This window comes from Ambystoma mexicanum, chromosome 3p (assembly GCF_040938575.1).
Source record: "Ambystoma mexicanum isolate Mex_15411 chromosome 3p, UKY_AmexF1_1, whole genome shotgun sequence".
Taxonomy (NCBI): Eukaryota; Metazoa; Chordata; class Amphibia; order Caudata; family Ambystomatidae; genus Ambystoma; species Ambystoma mexicanum.
Genome location: NC_090925.1, coordinates 841868582 through 841894349, shown reverse-complemented (window position 1 = coordinate 841894349; position 25768 = coordinate 841868582). Strand labels below are relative to the sequence as shown.

The 25768-nt window shown below is 47.4% G+C and overlaps 1 protein-coding gene across 3 annotated transcripts in view; it reads left to right on the top strand.

Moving 5' to 3' along the window:
• Positions 1-25376, top strand: part of CTF1 (cardiotrophin 1) — a 213969-nt gene extending 188593 nt beyond the window's left edge. For 2 of the 3 annotated variants that reach the window (XM_069651945.1, XM_069651942.1), the window contains exons 2-3: positions 20274-20419; positions 24783-25376. In XM_069651945.1, the coding sequence (XP_069508046.1) occupies positions 20274-20419; positions 24783-25235 (599 nt within the window). In that variant the 3' untranslated portion in view covers positions 25236-25376. The remainder of the gene's footprint in view (positions 1-20273; positions 20420-24782) is intronic. The other variant, XM_069651944.1, reaches the window with a different exon arrangement.
• Positions 25377-25768: the final 392 nt, after the last annotated feature.

The window sequence follows — 25768 nt, the reverse complement described above, 5'->3', positions numbered from 1 at the left end:
CGCTCCCTTTAAAATAATATGGCGGTTGTGGGGGTGGACTGCAGCACTGCTGAATCTTCTTAAAGCAGTCTGCTTAATGAAGCAGCAGTGCGGGTTGCTTGTGCATGTGACAACTCAGCTTCAGACCATGATACTCCCAGATATTTGTCATTAAGCCGAGTTATTCCATGCACAGCAACCCAAGTTTCAACAAACAGACATTTTCAGTAGACTTGCATGGGCAACTGCATACAGGAACAGCCAAAGCCCCCAATACTTGTAGCTATTTAGCCTAGTATATGCAATGTAGAGCCATTTTTTTGTTAGGGTGAGTAAGCAGAACCAATTAAAACTGCAGAGCCCAACTTCCATTATTTGCTTGAAAGGGTTTCTTACTGACTCACAATAAGACATGTTTTAAATTTAAAATTCTGGACATGCGTATGATCCCATAGTGCTCTTTGCTTTTATGCAAATCTCCAGGGTTGGCTCTATGAAGAGATACTGTGTTGCGTGATCTGGCCTGGGACCACACCCCTCGGCCTCGCCCCTGCTCCCCATGACCCCATCTCCCCCATTAAATGTTCCCGGTTTGTGAGATGTTATTGTGTCCTTTCTCTTTCTGCACCTTCTCGACCCATAGACCATAGTCATTCATTCATTTTTAATTATCATCCTGAACATCCTCCTTCTCGAAGTCTGCACACTTTCGTACAACAGAAGACTGAAGCCAAAACAGGGCAAAATCTGTGATTGATGGACATTCTTGAGAGATAGCTGCTGATGGGACTTGGAGATTGAAGGAGACGGTGGAAACACAATTGGAGTGCAGGAAGGGCTGTGTGGGGAAAGAGGCCAAAAGAAAGTGATACAAATAGAGAGTGAGAAACGAAGAGCGAGACACCCATAGGAAGTAAGCCAAATGGATACCTATGTAAATGGATGGGTAGACGGAGTATGATGAATAGAAATAGTTTGGGGAGACACGGAAAGCCCAATTTTTAGACCTTACTGGTGTTGAGCGCTGGCCTACTTAAGACCTAGGTTGGTGAGTACCTGCGGTTCTGTTTTTCCATTTAAAGCACAGTTTAGATGTGTGCTCTAGAAATGCCTATTAACATAAAATAACATTAGCCCATCACCAGTCCGAGGTCGCAGTGTCGCCCAGTGACTGGCGCCATTGTCCACTACACCCTTTTCGCCCTGTGTCAGCTGGAATCCCACCAAGACCTTTGCCAGTAAGCACGCGCTTGGTGACGAGGAGTGACGCAGCCAATTCCCGTCAGTCTCCACCGCTCTTCCCCCCTCTGCACAATGCTGAATTTTCAGAGCTGGCCACTGGCGTCACCTTCTCAACCAAAGCATGCGCGTTGCGAACAATCTTGGTACTATACTGAAAGCGTAACACGTGGGTGAACTCCTTCCGGCGGAAGCATGCGTCCGTGGGATCCCTCCAGACATTTGTTCCAAAAACGGGAGCTACGGTGGAATTTTAAAACGCATGTTGCCAAAAATATATTTTTGGGACACAGCGTCATTTGGGGGGCACAGAGAGAGCAGATTATTCACCCAAGTGCTGAGAAATCGCTCGAAAAGGCAACGGGCGGGCAGATTCAGAGCCTTGGTTAAGGGCGTGACTGGCCTTTATGTTCCAAAGATTCATCTAAAAGCGCTTTATGAATGTATTGTAAACTTCACAGCTTCACGCAGTACCTAGATAGACAGACTTTGGACTCGGTCAGAAAGAAACAATCCCGATGGGAGTTGGAACAGAGAGGAAGGACTAGGTTTGTCTGGAACACTGTTACAGCACAGGGAAAGGCCACCCCGAAAAGAAAACCCATAATAAATGATGCTTCTAGGTTTCTTGCTCCTCAAGTATATTTTTCCTCGAGGGGGAGATTCATTGGGTGCATTTTCTTCAAATTGCTCCAATTTGTAGTTGTAGCCTATTTTGCTCAAGTTGCTTTGCTGAAATGTCTTCCCCTGAAATTGCATTTTAATGATTTTCATGAACATCAACACAATGTTATTTTTTCTGGGTTACATTTTTATACTGGTAACACCCCCATCCTACCTAATTCCTTTTTCCGGTTCCTAGTGATAGCCTCGACATCCAAAGCATCAAATGCAAATGCCTTGAAAAAAAATGCATCGAAAAATTCATTTTTCCCCGTTTTTTTATGGGGGCAGGGGTCCCCCCCAACCCCTGTTTTTTTACCCCTTAAAACCCATTTTAATAAAAAAAACCTTTACCTACAAAAAATGCATTTTTTCGAGGCTTTTGCATCCGATGCTTTTGCATCCGATGCTTTTGCATTTGAGGGAATCACTGGATACCCTTTTTTTCTATGTGCTTAAAATATTGCCCACTCCCTTTTTGGTTTCTTTGCTCTTCAATAACCCTACCCCAGTTCTATCGCTATTTGTATTTGGCACCTGAAACCCAACTCGAGCCCTATCCCTTACTCTGTCTAACCCCGTCCATATGCTTAACCCATACCCTATTCTAACTTCAAATCCCCCGCCCCCCGAAGTCTATCCCTGAAAAGGGGATGAGGAACACTTTCCCCAGAAAAATGCTTCCAGCATCAATACTATGTACTCGGTAGAATTAGTACCACAGGGTAAAGCAGTGCCGCAGAGTTGCGCCCCTTGGGATACTGTGCCATGGAACATGAAGCAATGCTATTCATGTTGACCAGCAAAGCCCACAAAATACTGTGCACAATGTCCCAGATAAAAGTAACCGTCAAAGATTTTTGCTGAAATACAGTTCTATCACAATGCTTGCTTGTAGCGTGAATAGCAGCGGGCAATCGATGTCACCCGAAACCTTCTAGAAAATGTTTGCTCGTTTTGTGAACCTCCCAGATGTGTTGAACTACAACTCCCATGATCGTTCGCCACTGATTATGTCGACTAGGGCTAAAGGGTGTTGAAGACGATACCGGAGAGTTGTTCATGGGGTGGCTAAATGGGCCCGGTGTAGGGGTCAATTAAAGTTACCAGTCTCTGGACACTTCTTCACCCAGAGCATCCGTGTTATGCAAGGTTATTGTGCAAGTTGTTTCTGTAACGCAATGGCATTCGCTTTGATAATACAATCACTCTGACTTCTACTCCTAAAATCCAGACTCATCCATAACTCAGAGACTCCCCCAGACTGTAGCCATCATGTTACCCAAAATCGTTTGTTACTCAGTTCTTGATGATAAACGGACTCGAGCTATGCCCCTGATAGGCTCACTCAACACTCTACTATCCATCGACTTCAATTCCTGAGGTGTGTATTCAGCCAAACGGTATCATGACACCGGAACATTTTTCAGTGGAACTCCCAAAACCCTTATCAAAATAACCGGGGCATAAGGGTCTGGTGCTATCCCCTGGGATAATCGGGGAATCTGATATCACTAGGAGGAGCGTTCCCAAGGGTAGGGCAAAGAGGTGAGTGATAAAAGGCGCACTAGACGATTCTGGGCAGTCTCTGGGGAAAAACTCTACAAAGATTTTGCAACTGAGCCTGCCTCCTGCTGTTCATATGAATACAAATCGAGATGAAGACTCCCCTGCAAGCAGGTGCAGGGACTGTTAAGACTGGGTAGACCGGTGTGTTTCCCGGCCAGTCGGCCTGAGCAGGTGGGCGAAGGGGGAGTGTGCATCATCTGAAGTCTTTCCATCTCTATGGAAAACCCCAGGTAGAGTTGCAGAGGAACGTGGTTGCCACTGCCACCTTATGAGCCAATGACAGAAAAAAGAGGACTTGTCTCGGACACTGATGTCCCCTCCAGCTCCCAACCATGACCTGTTGGAAAGACTAAAGTCCAGGGGGGAACCTAAATTCCTTACTGTGATGATGAACATTGGCTCCAAGACCCTCCCCGACTCATATTGGCCTTCTAGGTCTTTATCAAGGTTTGTGGTGCAGTTACCAGTCATTATCGCGCCATTAACGTCCTGCAGCAAATGCATGGAGTGTGGATTGTGAGCGAGGCCTTTCTGGAAAAAGTTTTCACCCTCGAGGGCAAAGTTGGTTTAAATACAGACAATACATATGAAAAGAAAACAAAAATGATCACCAACGATACAAAAAAACAGCGCTTTGAGAAATATTAGAGCCTCCAGTCTTTTTTATTTCATTGTTGAGCGCGAAGCAGGAAAAAAAGAGGCTCTGCGTAAGAGTGAGAACCAAGAGCAGATGTGGCAGCAAGTCAATAGTTAAACTTTTAGTTTAAAGGGAGTAGGGGACACAGGGAAGCAAACAAGGAGTTCTACGTGCAGGGACGTCATTTCACCAAAATGCCAGGGGTAGCGGAAGTGACATCACACGACCCTTGACCTCTGATGACATCACAGGAAGTGATGTAATCTGACCCCACCCTGAAGTGACATCACGGGAAGTGTTGAAACACAGCCTTTCACCCCTTGACAAAACAGAAAGTGGCATCACATAGCATTGTTTCTAAGTACACGATGAAAAATATGGTTACGGTATCATTGTAAAGTGATATACATTGCATACAAGAATAGATCACCATGTGCATCGTTAATATCAGTGTGTATAGGCCCATATTGCCAAATTACTGTGAATGCAAGCAGACGTCCAAGGCCAAATGATACTGATGTGTTATTATATAGCACTTACGCTTAAGCGCTTCATATAGAACAAACATACATACAATACCACCCAACCTGTATGGGTACTCATTTATGAACCTCAGCAGGAAGAAAGGCTGAGTTGACCTTGCCGGGAGGTGAACCTGCAGATCACACTCACATTGCAGCAGTGAGCGCTCTATCCACTGAGCTATCTTACCGACTATAGCTATCAGAAAAGCAGCCACTCCAGAAACATTCCACATGCTGCTGACCACAGTTCTGGAGCCCCAATAAAACATTTTTTTAGGGGTAGCAAGGGAGGTCCAGAGGGGTAGCGAGAGAGACTTCAGGTCGCAGAGGTGACCCCTAAATGACGTCCCTGCCTACGTGCAGGATTGTATCAGATGATTTTGAGTAACCAGATGGGCTGCCACAAAGAAGCCGGGTGCTAACCGAGGAGCTAACGTGGAACTACTGAGGACCTCCAGCAAAAAATGCAAGATCTAGCCCCCTGTGAAATACCCAAAGAAAAAGACTTCAAATTTGATTGGAGTTTACCATCTACTCCACTACCCTCGCCTTCTAGCTGCTGACTACATCTGCAGAGACGCACAGGCCCTCATTTAAGTGGCTAGTGATATAGTGGCACTGACTAGTTCCCAGATGTGTTATTGGATTTTAAACTGGGTTTTGACTTTTAAAAAGAGCTGGTGAGTAAAATATTGTCTCTTTTACAAATATATGTATTTACTAGCATTTCAGTAACATTTTACAAACACAGTTGAAAAGATTGTGCGCCAGTTCTCCAACCAAAGTATGTTTAGGAAACCTGACCAGGAAGACCTTTAAAATCCATATTGCGTACCAGCCTCTCCAACCTCAATCAGCTTGAAATCTCCACCATATCTTCACTTCACTCTCCTGGTTGTGATGTCGTATGAAGCCCGTACCCCTGTCACATGGGAAGGGGCAACCCAGATCACGTGGGGAGGAGGAGGAGGAGTAGGAGAAAGGCAGTACAGAGTAGACACGTTTGAATAAAGACCTGCTGTGAATTCTCTCCTGGTGTCCGCTTCGTTATTGGCCTTGTGTCAGGTAGGAGCCGTGTGGGAAATGGTGTGGCGTGTCGGTATGTCCTGGAAGACATCAAACTGTTGAACTCCACTGAAGAAGATAAGGCTGAGTCGGGCAGGTGAGTGGGAGCTCAGAGGGAAAGGATTACCGCAGCACCCACTTCCAAGCCCCGCTCGACGACCCACATGCCTAGCGCGATTGACGTTGGCCAAGGTCTGATATCCTTTTACAGGTGCCAAACTGGCATACGGCTGACTGTTTCCTGGCCTTACTTGACCATATTCCGAGGCAGCCTCCAGTATTAGATCTACATGCATATGCAGGGGTGGCGCTGATCAAGGCCTTACGCCCCGCCCTATAGATTAACAAAAGTATGGGAAACTAGTACCAGTCACAACCGCCTTAAGGTGACTTTTTACCGACAATCTCTTTTAGGCTCTTGTCTTTAGACCTTGAAATTAGGATAACACATTGGCCAGCTGAAGTTGTGCCATGTCCGGTGTGAAACAATGTGAAGTACTGTACAAGAATAAGGCACCAAAAAAGCTGGGGCTTCAGAATACAGCGTGAAAACTCTTCTGTGATTGGTTTCACCGCCATATGTTTGGCTCCAGTCACTTTAGGGAAGGAGAGTAGGCAGTGGTGCGTGTGCTTGAATGCTTGTACTCTGCTGTTAGGTTGTGCTATTCCACATGCAGATTACTTTTGTGTTACTACAGAAAATTGGGTGGGGCTATCCTGTAGTACCGGGTTCCAACACACACATAGACCCACAGAGATCTGTGGGGAGATGCACAGATCCGTGTACAAAATGCAAGAAGAGATCTGAGTGGCAGCTGCTCTGTCTAACCTTCATTCTTCCACAGTCAATAAAATGAGTAAGACCAAGTTGGGTAATAGTGACATCTGTTATTTACAATGCTGTGAAGCATCAAGCCTAGAGTAGTGAAAAGTAGGATCTATGAAGGTTTGCCACATTAATTTCTGCCGAAAAGCAACTTTGCCGAATTCCTTTTTGCCGAATTAGCCTTTTTTTATTACCATGCCCTGCAGGGGTACACCCCACACACCTGTTCCACCCCTCCACCCACCCTCAATATGTACATTACCCCAATTTACCATCTACCGGTTTGTGAAAATAAAAATGTTGCAGAATGTATTCGGCAAAGTTGCCATTCGGCAAAAGTGATGTATACCAAGAAGTATGCATAAGCATGTTGTTATTGGATAGAATTGCACCTGGAAAGAATGTCATGGCAAACTAAGTAAGAAAGAAGGGCTCGGTTGGGTGGGAACACGTGTTGGACAGATGACTGGGAGAGTGTGTCTGAGATTGGCTTTTAAAACGGAAGACTGGGCGGGAACCTCAGCACATTTCCTGGACCATGGCAGAGAGGTAGGAATAAAGCTACTGTAAGGGTGTGGCATTAGGAGACTGACACAAGAGTGACATTGTTTTGGCTTTAGGATTTTATTGTCAATGAAAGCAACAAAAAAAAACTATCTTGCCCTACTACAAAGAGAGAGTTCCCTGCCTCAACCTAAACTAAGGATGTGTCAGAATGTCTGAAATCAAGTGTTTTCTGTCCTGTGTCAAACCTATTTCCTTCCCTTACATTTATAACTAAACAAAAAGATTTTGGTGAGGCTTCATAATGCAGAAGATTGGTTTCCGTCTTCTGAGGAGTGGAATAGTATGCCATTAGTCTCTCAGGGCTATTTCTTGAGGGTGAGACTCATTTCCCTAGGCTACAGTTCTTTTCAAGTGTGGCATACAAAGGTCCAGTTAAGAAACAAAAGGTCTCTATTCCCAAAAAAAGTAAAAGTTCTCACTCATATCCTGGTCACCAAGGGAATGCCTCCCTTCTCTTGGGTTTCTATCGCAGTGTTCACAAACACCAGGGGGAATGACTCTGTTCCCCTGGTTTCTTTGTCTTGCACTAATCACAATGTTATCGGGTATGCCTCTTCCCCTGAACTTTCTCAGGCTTTCACAGTTGAGTGAGCCATATCTTGCACTTAGCCCATTTGTTTTAGTGAGCCATATCCTGCATTTAGCCCATCTGTGTTAGTGAACCATATCTCGCATTTAGCCCATTTGTATCAGTGAGCCATATCTTGCACTTAGCCCATTTGTTTTAGTGAGCCATATCCTGCATTTAGCCCATCTGTGTTAGTGAACCATATCTCGCATTTAGCCCATTTGTATCAGTGAGCCATATCTTGCACTTAGCCCATTTGTTTCAGTGAGCCATATCTTGCACTTGCAAGCCATATCTCGCATTTAGCCTATGTTAGTGAGAAATATCTCGCATTTAGTCCATTTGTATTAGTGAGCCATATCTTGCACTTAGCCCATCTGTGTTAGTGAGCCATACCTCACATTTAGTCCATTTGTATCAGTGAGCTATATCTTGCACGTAGCCCATTTGTATCAGTGAGCCATATCTTGCACAAAGCTCATTTGTGTCAGTGAGCCAGCCATATCTCGCACTTTGGCCATCTGTTAGTGAGCCTTATCTCACATTTAGCCCATTTGTATCAGTGAGCCATATCTTGCACTTAGCCCATTTGTGTTAGTGCGCCATATCTCGCACTTAGTCCATCTGTGTTAGTGAGACATATCTTGCATTTAGCCCATTTGTATCAGTGAGCCCTATCTCACATGTAGCCCATTTGTGTTAGTGAGACATTTCTTGCGTTTAGCCATTTTTATCAGTGAGCCATATCTTGCAGTTAACCCATCTGTGTTGGTGAGCTGTGTCTCACATTTGGCCCATTTGTGTTGGTGATTTAAACCTTGCTTTTGGCCCATCTGTGTTAGTGAGCAATATCTCGCATTTATCCCATTTGTGTCGGTGGGCCAAGTCTTAAATTTAGCACATCTGTGTTAGGGAGCAGTATCTTGCATTTAGCCCAGTTGTGCTAGTGGGCCATATCTCGGACGGACGAACCGTAGGGCACAAGGAACACATCACTCCTGGCAGAACCCATGGAGGTGGTAATTGTTGCACATGAGAATGTACGATAGGGGAAGGTACATGAGCTGCATTTAGTCAGAACAGCGGGGGTAAGAAAGGTACAAACACTAACTAACCCTATTAAAATCTCACCCTTCTGCATGCACCTTCTCAAACTCTGAACTAAATACAACCAAACCTCTATAGCACAACAAACCGCATGCACTTCACAATGCCACAACAATAAAACAAACCACACATAGCATCGCTCAACACCACATCGCGGCTACTAACCGAACAAACACACCAACGCTCAGTGAATGGTGTAACCGAACTGAAGCTGCCAACAGCACATCACAGCTCTCTTGTTCTTTCATCCCGCGCAGTCCTACTAACTAACCCACCTCCCTCCTTGCTTTACAGATCTGCCAGAGCACCAAAAGATCACGCAGGTTGTAAAAGAGCGCGTATAAGAACCTTTAACATAACAATTCACAATGCCGGGGTAAGTCTCTTCCCTTGGCTTTCTTCGGCTTTCACAGTTCACAGTGCCAGGGGGTGCAGCTCTTCCCCTGGCCTTCTTAGGATTTCACAGTTCACAATACCAGGGGGTTTTGCTCTTACCCTGGCCTTCTTGTACTTTCACAACTGACGATGCTAGGGGGTATCCCTTGGCCTCCTTAGTGTAACAGGTCTGGTTCACTAATCTGCCAGACACTGTGATGAAGGAGAAGGTTAGTGGCGTCCTTCTCTCTGAGTAGTGGGTTCCAAACCCTTCTCTGTGGTCTTCCTGGGTCTCTCTGGGTTTCATACGGGCCCCAGACCCTATTTCTCTGGCTTCCTGGGCCTTCTCAGTTCTCATATGGGGCCCAGACCCAATTGCTCCGGCTTCACGGGACTTCCTGGTTCTCGTATGCATCCCAGACCCGGTTGCATTGGCTTTCTGGGTCTTCCCGGTTCTCGTATGGGTCCCAGTCCCTCTTTCTCTGGCTACCCATGCCCTTGCCAAACATCCATCATACCTTCTGATTTCCCGTTGCGTCGCAGGAATGAACACAGGGCACTCCTACTGCTCTGTTCGCTCTCCTGCAGCCATCTTCGCTGGCAGGGTCTGCACACGCTGCACCGGCTCCACAGCAATGGAGTTTGGGCGCCTAGAGGCTCGCTCTATGCCCAGGCAGTCAGATGACTTGCTCTCACCTCGCTCCCGCTCTTCCTGTTCTTTCATCGGCCTCTGGACTGTGGACCGGCTTGGGACGTCTCAGTAGCCATTCTCACATCTCAGCCAGTGTTCTCTCCCCTACCCCAAGTCGAACATTCTTCTGACTTGTGGGTCCTCTGAGGAGGGACTGACCCCTACCTAGTCCTTCTTCCCTTTTTAGTTTGGGATATTAGGGGGCGCTGAAAGCGCTACCTTTAAGTCAAAACTATTGTCATTAAAATAAGAGCTTTAACATAAGAGCTTCAAATGTGGGCTTTGAATGGGGGTCTGTAATGCTTTTCCAATGGAGATGACATTTGAGGAAGGATACACAGTTGTTAGGTTATTGAATCCCTCCCAATCCCTGCTTCTAGCCATGCTAATCCCAGCAATTACTGCCCATCTCTGAACTCTTTGAGCTCTTTAAGCTCTTCCATGGAGGCAGCCATCTTGAATGATTGTCTCTAAGGAAGCTCCATGGAAACAAGCTAAAACTAGCGCCCATCTTTGAATAGGAAATATACCATGCATCTTCCATATAAAATGATATATTGAATCATGTGAGTATAATCTTTTTTTAAAATAGCTAAAGTGATTTACAATACTTTCGACGGCAGTAATTATTTCTATCCTTTCTGTGTTTCATTTCCTTGTTTTTTTAAATATATCTAGGGCTGTTGCTCATCCTTGTTAAATGAGTTTTTATATGTATTAATATCTTACAACACAAAATCGGCAATGTTGTGATGCATCATGTAGTGCTCGAACCCTTACTGGCTCAATGGTGCCTCGGTTAGCTGAGAAGGGCCTGCCCCGCATGGTACCGCAATCCGACTTGTTGTGCTCGGCTTCATACATAAATTGTCTGGCTCCCCCACCTCTTTTTGTCCTTCGATGCATTCTCTTTCCGTTATTTTCCTTCCGTGATGCTTTTAAACCAGCTGTAAATTGTTCAAATAAGAAACTTGCAATAAGACATTAAACCCCACAGTGCTCACGTCGGAGAGGATCTCAGGGTCTTTAGTCCAGAGATCCTCTCCGACATGAGAACTGTCCTCTGTGTGTTGGCAAGATTTTTCTCGCATTCAGGATTTCTAGCTCCCTGCTGCAGCATGTACCAACACACAGAGGACAGTGCTCACGTGAGCAATGTCCTCTGTGTTCACAGGATTTGGCTTGCACTTCGGATTTCTAGCCCCCCACCCGGTGCCGGCAACATGGCGCTTGCTGGCAGCAGAGAGCTACAAATCCGAAGTGCAAGAAAAATCCGGCAAACACACAGAGGACAGTGCTCAAGGATTTTGCGCACGGTTCTCTGTGTGTTTGCAGGTTTTTGTACATAAATCACATTGTAAATTGAAATGACAAATATATAAATACTTATGCAAACTAAAAATCGTATGACAGTTAATTTTTTTTTCCTTTTTTCGGAATGGCAGAATACAGGTTTATGAATGAAACATGTCAGTCTTAAAAAATCTTCTATGCGTTATGCAGCTTTTCAGTCAATTCATAAAGACACACAAAACAAAACTATGTGGCAATACTATCTGTTAGTAAGCATTATAGGCCACATTTGAAAATAGTTTTTCAATGGCAAATTCAGTGTCAATGCATCTAGAATAAATCAACTGCTTGTAGAAGTGCCTTCTTCCCATTTGGGAACTGTAATGTAAACATTCCACCTGCTTGAGAAATGATAAGCAAGCATTTCTGTTGGTTTAGGGCAATCTTGACCTTCCTGGGTAGCTCCCATTTTCTCAGCAAGCGAGTATGTTGGCTAGGGTGGTTTTTCACCTGTTCTGAAGTGCAAAGACCACATAACAGAGATGCAAGGTGTGGCTGGTGAGTATTGCAGGTAGGGTAGCCTACGGGACATGTTTGCAAGTTACTCTTGATTTCATGTATCATTGATTAGCCACCTCCTTGATTGAAACATAATAGAGCTTAAATGTTCATCTTCCACTTGCCACCCGGTGAGCAAGGTGTGAACCCCCCAGGTGACTAAGAAACCGACGAAGGCATGAGGTTGAACTCTTGTCGTGTCTTTACCTGAAGACACCAGAGACTTGAACTCTGCCCCAATACCCTCAACGGGACAGTAGAACATAATGCCAGTAGGTGTGCAGGCTCAGTTCCCAGAAAGTATTTCCAGGTCAACCAAAGCTGGTTACTTGGCCATTTTGTGATGAAGCTAGGCTTTATGCCAGTTAACTGCACTAACACACTGCAGTGAGACTTGTGTGTCTCCCAATATGCACCCCTCCAAATCTTATTGGCTTGCTTAAAGCAGGTGCTAGATGCATCTTGTTTTTTCCCTGGCAGGAGAATAATCAGGATCTCAGGGTTGCTTTTGTTCCAGTCAGCAGACATCGCTGGCCAATCTGGAGGCTTGCCAGAATTTTAGGCTCATGTCTGTGAGAAACCTTGGGGTGTTCTCCCAAGTAGACCTTAGGAAACCCTTATTCAGGTGGCCAGGGGAGGGCTGGTGATCTCAGATCCCAACCCTGGGGGTGGACGAGCGAGGGAGGATCACCTGGATAGGGTTTCCCGGGGGTATGCTTGGGGGAATGCCCCCAGTGAGATGTGGTATGTTACCATGGGAGAAGATGAGGAGATTGAGATCCCTGAGACCTTTACGGGCTATGCCACATCTGCCCCCCTTCTTCCCATTGAATCTCTCTTACCCAAATCCATCGACCCCTCTGTATATAACCTCTTTCCTAGGATATCAAACCCTGTCCCATTCAGAAACTGTCTCTGCCAAAACCCCTGTAGTCCCGTGCCGTACCCGCATACATCGTCATTCTTTTCCATGCCACTATGGTCATTATTTCCTGCACTCCCCTTCTGTTCAGACAAAATGCTACCATTCCCACAATTCCCCCCGTTCACTTCATACTAATAATCCTGGTTATTCCCATTTGCCCGACAAACCCTACCAATCCCGTTCCCCCTGATTGTCACATTCCGAACACCCAATCTACTATGACAGAACACTACTGTGCCCACAATCCCCTATGTTCTGTTCTCCATCCCGGTCATTCTTGTTCATTGCACAAACCTTCCCTATCCTGTCCCGTAGGATACTCTGACACTCCAACCTCCCCTCCTTTTCCAACACAAATACATTTTCACACCCAAGACAGTGGACTTATGTAAAACCTGTTTACCTGACATGTCCCGACACAAGGGTCAGGCAATTGACTTAGATCACACACGCACACACCTGACGGCCCTTCCTTTTCCCCACAGGGATAAAAGGTGGAGCAAGAGAGCACAGTACGAGCAAGGCCAGCACGGCAGACAGCACGACGAGACAGCTACCACATTGCAGTTCAAGAGAACGTGAAAGGTGGCAGCAATCGAGAGGATGGTGAGGAGAGAAGCGACCTTACCCTTTTTCTCCCAGAAAATTTGTGGAAGAGAGCCTAAGACACGAACAATAGCACAGTTGTCCTTCAACAGATGTCAACGGTACATGGGGAAAACCTATGCCGATAAGCAGGAGCGAGGGAAGCTTCTGTGCCCGTGGTACCTGCCTTGACTCCAGAGAGGCAACAATCAAGCGGTACATCACAGCCGGTGAGTCGAGGGGAGAACCGATAAGAACCGGGCTGTGTTGAGTAAGAATCGCTAAGTGGCAAGTTTTGAACCAAAGCTGATGACCTGTGAATGAACTGTAAAAAGTGTCAAGGGGAGACCAGCAGCAGAGGTATACCAGCAGCACGTGGGTGCTAGCTCAAGAGACTCCGATCGGGCCCCATATGAGAAAAACTACAGATATTAGAAGGCCATAGAAGGGCCAGCAAAGTAGGTCAAAGTGGTCATACAGAGTGTCAAGCAAAATCCCTGTACAATCGAAAGACTTTGATCTACAAGCACTGTGAAAGAAAGGGAAGTGAATCCCAACAATATTGGACAATTGTGAATATGAAGTAAAGAGGGGTCCAAGCCGGACCGAGGGAGATCAAAGGGTGAAGCCATCACCCAAGAATATGAAGCAAAGAGGGGTCGGAGCCCGACCGAGGAAGATCTAGGGGTGAAGCTGTCACCCAAGGTTGATTGATAAAGGAACTTTGATATATTTTTGGAATACAATACGAGAAGGGTCAGCACCCAGAAGAGGAGGACCCAAGGGTGACCCATCCCCCAGCGAACATTGAGAACAAACTTTCATTTGTTAAAGGAACATTTGTGTTTTTGTTAGTTGAACACGTCAGGCCCTGAAGGCAAGAGACCTTCCAAGGAAACAAGACTTGGCCATCGATGGCCCTGAGAACTGCCATTGGAACGGTCATCTCGTGCTGGAAAGCTTGAGACTGTACTGTGCTCCAAGCTCCCATCTTACCCCATGGTCAAAACGTGGGTAAGTGATACCCATGCTACCGCATCCTGACATATTATTTGAGAAAACTTCTTTCTTTTCTTGAGAACTATCCCACACCCCTTTTTGTATTAGTTGTGAGGTTTGGCAATAGGTTTCTTAGTATAGTCCCTGTTTATTTGCACACAACGCCACTAGGACTGCCTTATTTTTCATTTAATGGGCGACGCTTGCTCCCATCGCAAATATAGGTTTAGATTAGGCATTTTCCAACCTGCATACCACATTAATTATTCAATAAACAGCCTTGAACTGTGATCACTTGTGTCTGTCTTACTTGTTGTCACCATGAGTTTCTCACATGTGGTGTCAGAAGTGGGATCTGATCCAATTGATAATAGTTGGAGGACCCTGTAACTGCTAGAAGATTCAATGAAAGACAAATCCTGTCAAACTCTGTTTTCCCTCCAACACTGAGAAATTGATGCAGAGCATAACACTGACCCTCCCCACTTGGTACAGAACCTGGGAGTGTAATTTATCCTTTTGGCCTCTCACGCTATTTTCCCTGACTGTAAAACAATAGAGGGTAACAGTTATCTCCTCTGATGTCCCCAAGACACTCTAATAACAGGGAGAGATAAAATCGTGGTCTCTCTAGCTAGGCCTACAAATAGGTAACCTCACCACCTCAGCTGTAGATAGAATACCCTACAAGGAAAGGGGTATGGAGATATTTCCTCTTGTGAAGGTGAAATTAAGTTTATTGTCCTTCATTTCTCCTCCACTCCAAGAAATATTCCCTGAAGTGAAATACTGGGAACCCTCCGATATGAGACCACGTGGAATCCCCCCCATCTAACCTCCAAGGGAACCCCTCAAAATGCAGGAGGATTGGACGAGTCTTAAATTGATCATCCTTTCCTTGCTCCGGAAGACTCAAATTCCCTGACCCGGGAAGGCAAAACCTTAATAGATTTCCACCTCCCTTGGCAATGGAAATACTAAATCCCGTCACTAGAGAATTTACTTGCGACCTCATTCCAGACGAGAGAGACAGTGGTGCAGGATACATCCGATGCCCACAGAAGAAAGAGGGAAATGTGGGGAAAGAAACATCGGAAAGAGGTACCAAAAATCCTTATACAGATTAACATCCTGAAAATCCACCTTTCTTATTCAGAGGGGAAAATAGTGGACGGGCAAATAAGAGAAGGGATAAGAAACTCAAGTGGAAGGCAGTTTGTGGAGATAACCGCTAGGAGCGGCTACTGTATTTCTGAGCCCTTTATCACTGAATTTATCAGCATTCCATTAGAGGCATGTTCCCATCGGGGGTGAGGGACTACTATTAGGTATACAATACGGTCTGCACTGAGAGGCTCAGACACATTATCGTATAGCCAGCTATTGCCCTGATGAACGATATCCTATCGGAAATGCATTGCCATTTTTAGCACATTGGCACAGGCTGCTGCTTAATGGTCACATTGGTTTAATGCAAATACAGAGTTGGTCTCTGCCTCAACTATTGTTTGTTGTATTTCTTTCTCACAAACGAAAGTAATCCCGTGATTGTCAAAAGAAAACTTTAAGCAAATGTTCCTCTAGCAAATCCGTTAGGCCAAGGGTGTGCAGCCCTCACCGCTGGCTGTTTCAGCCAAGGTACACAGCTTTGCCTTCCCAACTGCCACCATCCCCCTCTGGGGGTAGGGCTTGCTCTGGACTCCTCTCTGGTTGGCTTCATACCCAAGGCTGAGAGGGGTTCGCATCCCCCTCTTGACAAGATTTGGGTACTGACCTTGTCACAACGGGCAGTTTCAAGGTGGCACCCAAGACCAGGGTCATATTTAAGGCCTGGGAGCAGGCTCTGAGGCCAAATACCAACCAATAAAAGTCTGGCCAATATCCACACCTAAAAGGGGCCACTGAATGAACAAGCATTCCCGGTTTGGCTAGCCAGCAGTCTATGACTATTGGGGAAGCTGTAAACACCCACAGAGCAGCAAAGGCTGGGAGGAAGCAGTCATGGTACCCGCCAGTCCCTGTATATATTGGACTGCTACCTTGGCGAACACAATTGTCCTGTGGTCCATAGTATACGGATGCTCTGGCAGATACATACCACAGTCCAAGTCACTAACACTATTGATAATATGAGGGTGGAACCCGAGGTATATTCCTTCCTAGAGGACTGAAAAAAACAGGAGGGCCTCCAGACTGAACTTCCCAAAAAAAACCTGGGAAGAGGAATCCCTGGCAGGAAGGTAAGAATATAGTCTGCCTGAGAAAGACCATAAGTGGGGAGGTGCGGGGGGGGGAGGGGATTACTGTCAAGAGTGTTCCGCTGACCATCATATGGCATAAAGGGACCGAAGATAACTGAACTGAGAACCAACCAGAGGTCGGAGAGACACCTAAGAAGATTCTACTGAAAACCAGACGCCTTGAGGAGCCCTGAGAAGGATGCATTGTTGAGAGAAGAGGAGATAGAGAGGCCTAGGAAAAGCAGTGTTGACAAGGGGAAGAGGTCAGATTTGTGAGTACTGTCTGGGGGAACTACTAATGAAGCATGTGTTTTATCGTTGGTTCTAGTGCAAGGTTGGATCATATAAGCTTAGGTTATGAACACTTTTGTTAGCTGAAATTGTGGAGCATTTCTTTTGTAGAATGGGATTAGCCAGGAGGCTGAAGGGCCCATCAAGAGTAGGTTTGAACTTTGGTGGCCATCACATTTGGACTTTCATTTGTAGATTGGGGCTTGCCTGGAGGGACAGAGACTTTTAAGATCAAAGCTGTGGCAGAAATACTTCTCCCCCCCCCCCTACCACCCCCTGAGGCGCAGGACCACCTGGAAAACTCCACTTTGTGTTGCCCCATCTTTGAATCTGTTTTACAGAAGAAATCCTTATTCTGAGTTCCTTTCGGTGTTTATCCATTCCAAGAACGTGTATTACTTTAACGTAATAAAAACCCATGTGTGATAAGTTGTATCCGTGCTCTGCATTCCTACACAGTGCAATGTGTGACTGTACAGCACAGCACGTAAAAGAATGCTGCAGGCCATTCCAATTAGTGTGTGGGGCTCATTACGAGTATGGCGATGCGTTAAAAAGGGTGCTACCTGAATTATCACCACAGAGCCATAGTATGAGTTGGGTGGCAACATTGAGGAGATGCGTTCGGCACTGGGCTGGAGGTATTTCCTCCACATTTGCACTAAAAACTGGAGGAGTTGCTGCAGTGGAATTACCACCCACAGTATTCCACCAAAATTCCCATGGTGTCCTAGAGACTCCAACAATGTGGGTTAACACCGCCTCTCACCTTCTGAACTCTGTTCCATCTAATACATCTTAAGGTTCAATAATTGCATTTGTATTAAAAATCAGAAGAGGAATACATGCCTGTACATTTTGTATTATGCTCTCATTCATTGATTTCGGTTACTTAATGCTTAAAGATTTGCAATATTTGTGTTCGATCATTCTAACTTTGATAAATGGTGGCGGGGTATTGCTAGTTAATGGCATCAAATAGCTGCTTCCTGCTGAAAAATGGTGGTAATATCACATTATACGCAGACTTGCTTGCGCACTCCCAGAGCGGCCCCGCTGAGAAGTACTGGTACTGTGCCATGAAACATATAGTAGAGCTGGTGAGATTTGGCAGATGTGCTTTCATCAGCAGTGATGTCAGGGCCCCATAACAGTATAGGCCTGAAATACTTCCACTATGCTGGCTCATTAGAAGTAAATCAGCCAGTGCTTAATTTGTTTAAAAAAATAAGTGCCCAGGCCCAAATATTTTCTAGCACTCCTGTGACACTGTGGGTGGGCACCACTGCTGCCACCACCCCTCGATGCTCCCCACAGTGTCGACATATTTGGGGTTACACTACAGCACGCACCTGCTCATTGTGGTTGATGGATGCACTGACTATCACCACTTCATAATTAAAGTCTGAGACAATAAGTGCCAGAGCCCAAAAATAAGTGCCAGGCCCTGGCAAACACCCTCACCAATTCAGCACTGATATCAGCCCCTTTAAGACGTGATTGTTCGGACTCATGAAACAACGCAGGCCTGATCACATGTGCCAGTATTAATATGGATCTGGCATAATGGGTTGCTGGAACACTTTCCATCCGGGTAGCCTACCACTTGTCAGTCCTGGTGATGCTGTTACTGCACTAGAGTTCTCCCCCTCCTCCACCCTACACCTTCCTTTCTCCAGCGATGAGATTTTAGTTTATTTGTTACCCTGATTTTGTAGCCCTGCTGGGTTGTTTTCTGGCTGGCTTCTGTTGGGAAATAGGTGGTCCAATACCACCCCCCTCACCATTCCCACTGTGTCCAAACAACATGTAAGCCAAAGGGGGAGAGCCCCCCCCCACCACCACGGTATCTGATCACGTGATGTAACATAGAAAATGACTTGTAACACCTAACCCACAATTTAACAGGGAAAGCCATCTTGTATTAGAGCAGACACCATCTTTTTACTAGGCCCAGAAATCATCCCTCTGCAAAACCCAGCTCTCCCCATCCCCAGTGCCTCCCACAGCACAGAGAGCCCAAACCCCCACCAGCTCCCTGCCTCGCTAGCTCCACGCAAGCCAAGTTCTCAAGGAAGCCCAATCATTTATTGTTGCAATTGTCCCGCATCGCTTCCCAAGATTATGCTCTCTGCAGAGCGTGAGATCGTAGCCAGCCTCTAACACAAGTGCCCATCCATCTCCATTGAACTTCCCATGCCCTCTTTAGCCCACACCCCGCCGGGCCAAGTCCCACCAGTCCCCAGCCCATTACCCCCTTTCATGCTGAGACCCAACAGACCACCTCACGGCTATTCCAGAACACCCACCAAAGGCCTAATCCTAAAACCGGTGTATATTCTCCCAACAGCAACACCTGTCTACCTATATCAGAAGAATTCAAGCGAGGCAGATGGCAGGTCAATCCCCCGGGGTAGGCACCTGGGTGCTGGGATAAAAGTATCCAAGAGAACCTTGATTGCAAAAGGTTGGAATGCCAATATATTAGCCAATTCGACCTAACCACCTCTATTCATGCAAGATTTTATGTGTGTCATTATTTTCGTATTATCATTTCCTGTTGTTTAGTTTAGTTAGATAGTTAAACTGAACACCCAACCTGACCTTCACACCATGGAGATAAGCCCAGCAGACACACGTGTGCCAGGAGCGACAGGGAGCAGCGACCAATTAGCATCCTGCCTCCCTCATAGTATCAACTGTGCCATAGGCCTCCCCCCAATCCGATGCCAGAATGTGTACCTTATATGTAACGTCATCAATGCCGCTCTATGTCCTTATCTGTTGCCTGTGTATTGTTTGGCAGAGCGCTCTCGGGCAGCAGAGTTCTTTGCTTGCAATGTTTACTTTATATAAAGTTTTGTTTATCCTTGCAATTCATCTCAAAGTCTCATTCCCTAATGGAGTGCGTCCATTATTTTGGTCTATTGGAAATCACGCGTGTTTACGGTGCCCGCCTTCATTTCGTATACCCCCCTCCTTCTCGTTTTCTCCCAGACTTGAGGGTGGGCGCATTAGGCAGTTGGGGGGGAGGGGGCAGCGGTCCAAGCCATTGACTTTCTAAAGTGGAAAAGATGTTACAGTTAGAGAACTTCTCGTCCTAGAAAAGAGTCCAAAACTGCTGCTCCCGTTGTTCAAATGTGAAATGGGGAGCAAATGCAAGCATACACTATCGTGGACAGCAGCCCCCACTAAGCTCCTCAGTAAAAGCTTGTACCATGTGCCATTCCACGGATTCATCAAGCCCTATTCAGCAATACAATAGGGCAATTCTAGGCAGCTGCTTGGGGTGCCTCAAGCAAAGGGGTGACAGTGGGCATAGCCCTAAAAACATCTGGCCCAAATGCAGCAAAACGGCACTCCCCGAAGGTGCCATGAATCCTTGACGTTGAGTGCTTTTCCTGTATCCCTGCATGTATGTGTGTGTATTGAAGAAGCTCATCCTCGAGGCAGCAAATGCTGAGGCTTGAAGTTCGCAAGGCCAGAGTGCCGTACACCACCATTGCTCACACAGACCTGTTCCGTGGCTTCCATGTGGGTATTCACGTTTCTTTCTCTTTTCTCATTCACAGTTGAGCGTGCCTCCCGGCTCACAACGCAGTCGGATGATCTTGCCAAGAAGGTAGACTTCGCCAAGAAGATCGACCAAGCGCAGCGGCAGGTGGTGCTGCTCAAGAGTCGCTCCGAAATCCTGCTCCGGGAATATGTACGTGCACAGGTCCTGCTGCTTTCCTCTCTTTCCTTCCCTCAGTCTCGCAGCAGGCACCATAGTCATGCAGGGCCTGGCCTAGGCTTTCTTCTATTTCCTTCTCTGTCTCGCAACAGACAGCACAGTCATACAGGGCCTGACCTAGGCTTTCCTCTCTTTCCTTCCCTCAGTCTCGCAGCTGGCACCACAGTCCTACAGGGCCTGGCCTAGGTTTTCCTCCATTTCCTTTCATCAGTCTCGCAGCTGGCACCACAGTCCTACAGGGCCTGGCCTAGGCTTTCCTCCTTTTTCTTCCCTCAGTCACGCAGCAGGCACCACAGTCAGACAGGGCCTGGCCTAAGCTTTCCTCTCTTTCCTTCCCTCATCCTTGCAGCAGGCACCACAGTCATACAGGGCCTGGCCTAGGCTTTCCTCCCTTTCCTTCCCTCAGTCTTGCAGCAGACACCACAGTCATACAGGGCCTGGCCTAGGCTTTCCTCTCTTTCCTTCCCTCAGTCTCGCAGCTGGCACCACAGTCCTACAGGGCCTGGCCTAGGTTTTCCTCCATTTCCTTTCATCAGTCTCGCAGCTGGCACCACAGTCCTACAGGGCCTGGCCTAGGCTTTCCTCCTTTTTCTTCCCTCAGTCACGCAGCAGGCACCACAGTCAGACAGGGCCTGGCCTAAGATTTCCTCTCTTTCCTTCCCTCATCCTTGCAGCAGGCACCACAGTCATACAGGGCCTGGCCTAGGCTTTCCTCCCTTTCCTTCCCTCAGTCTTGCAGCAGACACCACAGTCATACAGGGCCTGGCCTAGGCTTTCCTCTCTTTCCTTCCCTTAGTCTCGCAGCAGGCACCACAGAGATAAAGGACCTGGCCTAGGCTTTCCTCCCTTTCCTTCCATCAGTCTCGCAGCAGGCACCACAATCATATAGGGCCTGGCCTAGGCTTTCCTCCCTTTCCTTCCCTCAGTCTTGCAGCAGACACCACAGTCATACAGGGCCTGGCCTAGGCTTTCCTCTCTTTCCTTCCCTTAGTCTCGCAGCAGGCACCACAGAGATAAAGGACCTGGCCTAGGCTTTTCTTCCATCAGTCTCGCAGCAGGCACCATAGTCATACAAGGCCTGGCCTAGGCTTTCCTCTCTTTCCTTCCTCAGTCTCGCAGCAGGCACCACAGAGATAAAGGACCTGGACTAGGCTTTTCTTCCATCAGTCTTGCAGCAGGCACCACAGTCATACAGGGTCTGGCCTAGGCTTTCCTCCCTTTCCTTCCCTCAGTCTCGCAGCAGGAACAACAATCATACAGAGCCTGGCCTAGGCTTTCCTCTCTTTCCTTCCCTCCGTCTCGCAGCAGGCACCACAGTCATACAGGGCATGTCCAGGCTTTCCTCTCTTTCTTTCTCTCAGTCTCGCAGCAGGCACAACAGTCATACAGAGCTTGGCCTAGGCTTTCCTCTCTTTCCTTCCCTCCGTCTCGCAGCAGGCACCACAGTCATTCAGGGCCTGACCTACGCTTTCCTCCCTTTCCTTCCCTCAGTCTTGCAGAAGACACCACAGTCATACAGGACCTGGCCTAGGCTTTTCTTCCATCAGTCTCGCAGCAGGCACCACAGTCATACAGGGCCTGGCCTAGGCTTTCCTCCCTTTCCTTCCCTCAGTCTCGCAGCAGGCACCACGGTCATAAAGGGCATGGCGTAGGATTTTCTTCCCTCAGTCTTTCCGCAGGCACCACAGTCATACAGGGCCTGGCCTACGCTTTCCTCCTTTTCCTTCCCTTAGTCCCGCAGCAGGCACCACAGTCATGCAGGGCAAGGCCTAGACTTTCCTCTTTTTCCTTCCCTCAGTCTCGCTGCAGGCACCACAGTCATAAAGGGCCTGGCCTAAGCTTTCCTCTTTTTCCTTCCCTCAGTCTCGCTGCAGGCACCACAGTCATACAGGGCCTGGCCTAAGCTTTCATCCTTTTCCTTCCCTTAGTCCCGCAGCAGGCACCACAGTCATGCAGGGCATGGCCTAGACTTTCCTCTTTCTTCCCTCAGTCTCGCAACAGGCACCACAGTCATACAGGGCCTGGTCTAGGGGAACATGTGCTAGGGAAGGGGCTGCCATGACACGTGGTCAATCTTTCACTTATTGAGTCCTGGCACGAGGCCCCAATATACTCTACCCCTGTGGTAATCACATAGATACTGTCCGCCAAAGGGGTGGGGGCAGGGTCGGACTGGGGCATAACATTGTCTTTGCCACCAATGAAAAAGTGTCCCGCAGTTGCAAAAGGGCATCTCATTCCTTTTTTGTCAGACTGAATAGTTCCCAAGGGGAAGTTTTTTTGATAAAATGTGATGTAAATTGTGCAATTTAAAGAATGTTTATTCAGCAAAAAAGGTCAGAACTTCTAGCCGCATAGTGCAAGTAACTCATCAAACTGGCCCACATTGGCCAAAAAAGTGGGCCACTTTGACCAAAAACACTGGCCCCCACTAGCATTTTGCGTTTCTGGTTCATGCTTTTTACTCCTCTTCCAAAACTCTGAGACCTGCAGGCATTTCGCACTTTTCCTACAGTAGGCATTAGAAGTGTGTTGCAGAGCCCTGTGTGTATGCAAAGAGCTGTACAAGGGAGGATGCCTGTGTGGTGCGTAGATGAAGTGCAGAATAAACGTGCAGTTCTGCGAAATGCAGAGTGCTGTTCCTGGTAACTCGCTTGCACGGTAGCCCTCTGCCTCGGGTGAGTGTCCCATAACGCCAGCGGGGGCCGCTGGAGTGCAGTCCTGGATACCTTGCAGACTGTTATGCATTTCAAGTAATTGCGGGCACGGATTACACGGGCACCCGAACATTTGGGGCGGGGCCAAGCCTGAGTTGCAATTGATCTTTCCACTAGGCTGCAAAACGATGGTCTGGGGGGTTGCTCAGAGCAACGACGCCAGTGTTTACGATTGAGTCACAGCCTCCCACTCATAACGCGTCAGTTTCGATTGCATGAGGAAGCATTGGCATAGACTTCCATCCTTTAACCAGCCAGAACAGTGATGTTGCAGCGCGTCTGGATATAGGGTGGTGTGTTGTGGGCAATGCCAGCTATCATCTCTGGGTGTGTGTCCATCGGGGTCGTATCTTAATCCATGGTAGTTGTGTGGCATTGTGGGGTAATGCTGTACCGGAGTTGTGCTTGACAGCTGGAGGCCCTTGTCCAATTGAGAACGACTACGGGATATATGTTCTGCATTTGAGGCTTCCTTGAAGACCTGGCAGCGATGATACATTTACATAGACAGGCAGAAGGCAACAGGACAACATGCGCCCAGATGCCCCAGGGTTAGGTGCGCTCTACAAATGTCTAAATAAATAAATACATGCAATGACTAGAGAAAGATCAGGTAACCCATAGATTTGAAGCTTTGGCGATCTAGCCACCACCATGCAGGCCTGCGAGAGGGGCGCGACCGCAGAGAGGAGCTTCCCTTGTGAGGTGGGCAGAGAACGTTCAAACCGCACTTGGTTTCATCTTGAGCTGAATCCACGACTACCATTAAGTGCAGTACTAGGTGTGAGGTGAGGACACATCTAGGGTTAGGTTAGCTGGTCTTGGTTTAGTCTGATGACTTGTTGGTAGTAAGGAGTCAAGAGGATGGACAGTGCATTAAGAGGCCAAGTCCGTACACATACATAAAGGCAGACTTGCGTGCTGTGGCTTGAGCTGTTTGGCAGTTGAGTGCTGTAGCGGTATAGCAGGAGCCCCATTTCGGATGTCTGGACCCGAGGTTGACATGCTCCACCCGTCCTTGCATTGGCAAGCATTGGGGTGACAAATGGCAGAGGTTTGGGGGTTAGCTGGTCTTGGGGATGGTCTACTGGAAGAGTAATAAACAGTTCAGTGCAGATTACAGGTGCAGTGTTGAACAGTGCAGACGAAATGTACATTATTGTATAGTGTAGAAACTCGTTGTGGTGCCGTATAGTTTTGAGCATGCACACAGCACTGCAGAGTGCAGATAGAGTGCAATATATGCGCGCTTGGCTTGACAGGATAGACGAATCTCGTAGGCCAGGTGCAACGCAGGACTCATTCCATACACAGTGCTGTGCGATCCACATGGATTATGCATTCCAGTCAACATGATGTGCTGAGCAGTGCTGTAAAGTGTGCAGTGCAGAAGATGCAATGAACTGCATATGACGTGTGGTTGATAGCTGCGCTCTGCAGCTGCTGCATCCGGTGCTTTCCATAGTCAATGTGCAGTGCTGTACAGTGCAGAATGTGATCTGTACAATGCGCGATGTGTGCAGTGCTGTGATATGCAGACCATATGGCATGTGTCTTGATGTCTTGTATAGTGCCTATTAGTGTACAATACAATGCAGTGTTACCCATAAGGCCTCTTCCTGTCTTCACAGCTGGTCAGTCAGGAGGAACCCTTCGGCCAGCCGGACTTCATTCCACCAGCCCGCCTGATCCCAGGCCTGCCATCGCCTGACATCTCCCCGGAGGCCTGGATCGGCCTGACTGATGCTGAGCGGCTGCGCCAGAACTATACCGCCTATGCCGTGCTGCCGGACCATCTGCACACCGTGCTGCTTTGGCAGCGGGAGCTGAACCCCAGGGCCACTCACCTTCTGGAGCTGCTGGAGAGCGCCATCTTACAGGCCCAGGGCCTGGACAGCAACCTGGCCGTTCTGTTGCAGACAGTTGGCTGCCACTTGCCCACCGTCCCGGCACCCCCCAAGCTCAGTGCTTCCAACCATTTCCAGGAAAAGGTCAGTGGCTACAACGTATGCCGGGTGTACCACCAATGGATTTGCCGGACTGAGAGGGACTTCGGCCTCATGGCCAAGAAATACCCACTATAAAGACTTTCAGTCCACGACCACCGCCCTTCCACCACTGCTCTCCTCATTCTGTGTCACTGCTTTGTCTCTTCTCCAAAATGGTGGCAAGGTTTTTAAATCCGTTTGTTTCTTTTTTAATTTAATAAAGTATTTTTAGTAGGATGTTTTACTGTGTTTCATTGCATTCTGGGAACAGTGCTATGTGTAATCAAAGATCCATGGACAATTATTTACAGAGGTCTTCAGCTCTTGCCCAAGGATCCCAAACCCAGGAGCGACTTCAAAGTCTCAAGCCGCAGACCGGGCCGAAGGAATAGCTGATACAGAGAATTGGCAGCTTGCCTTAACAGGGAGTAGGGGGGGGGGGTGGAGAGAATCGAGATGTAGACACATTGTTAAATTGCAAACGAAAGAACCCCAAGCGGTAGAGGACCAACACTGACTATCAAATTAAAAATCATGCCATGTCTCCTGACCACCAAACCGTCGCCCTCATCCCATCAGTCAGGACCCTTAGGGGAAAAAAAGCCTGACTGGTTTCAGAAAGTGACAGT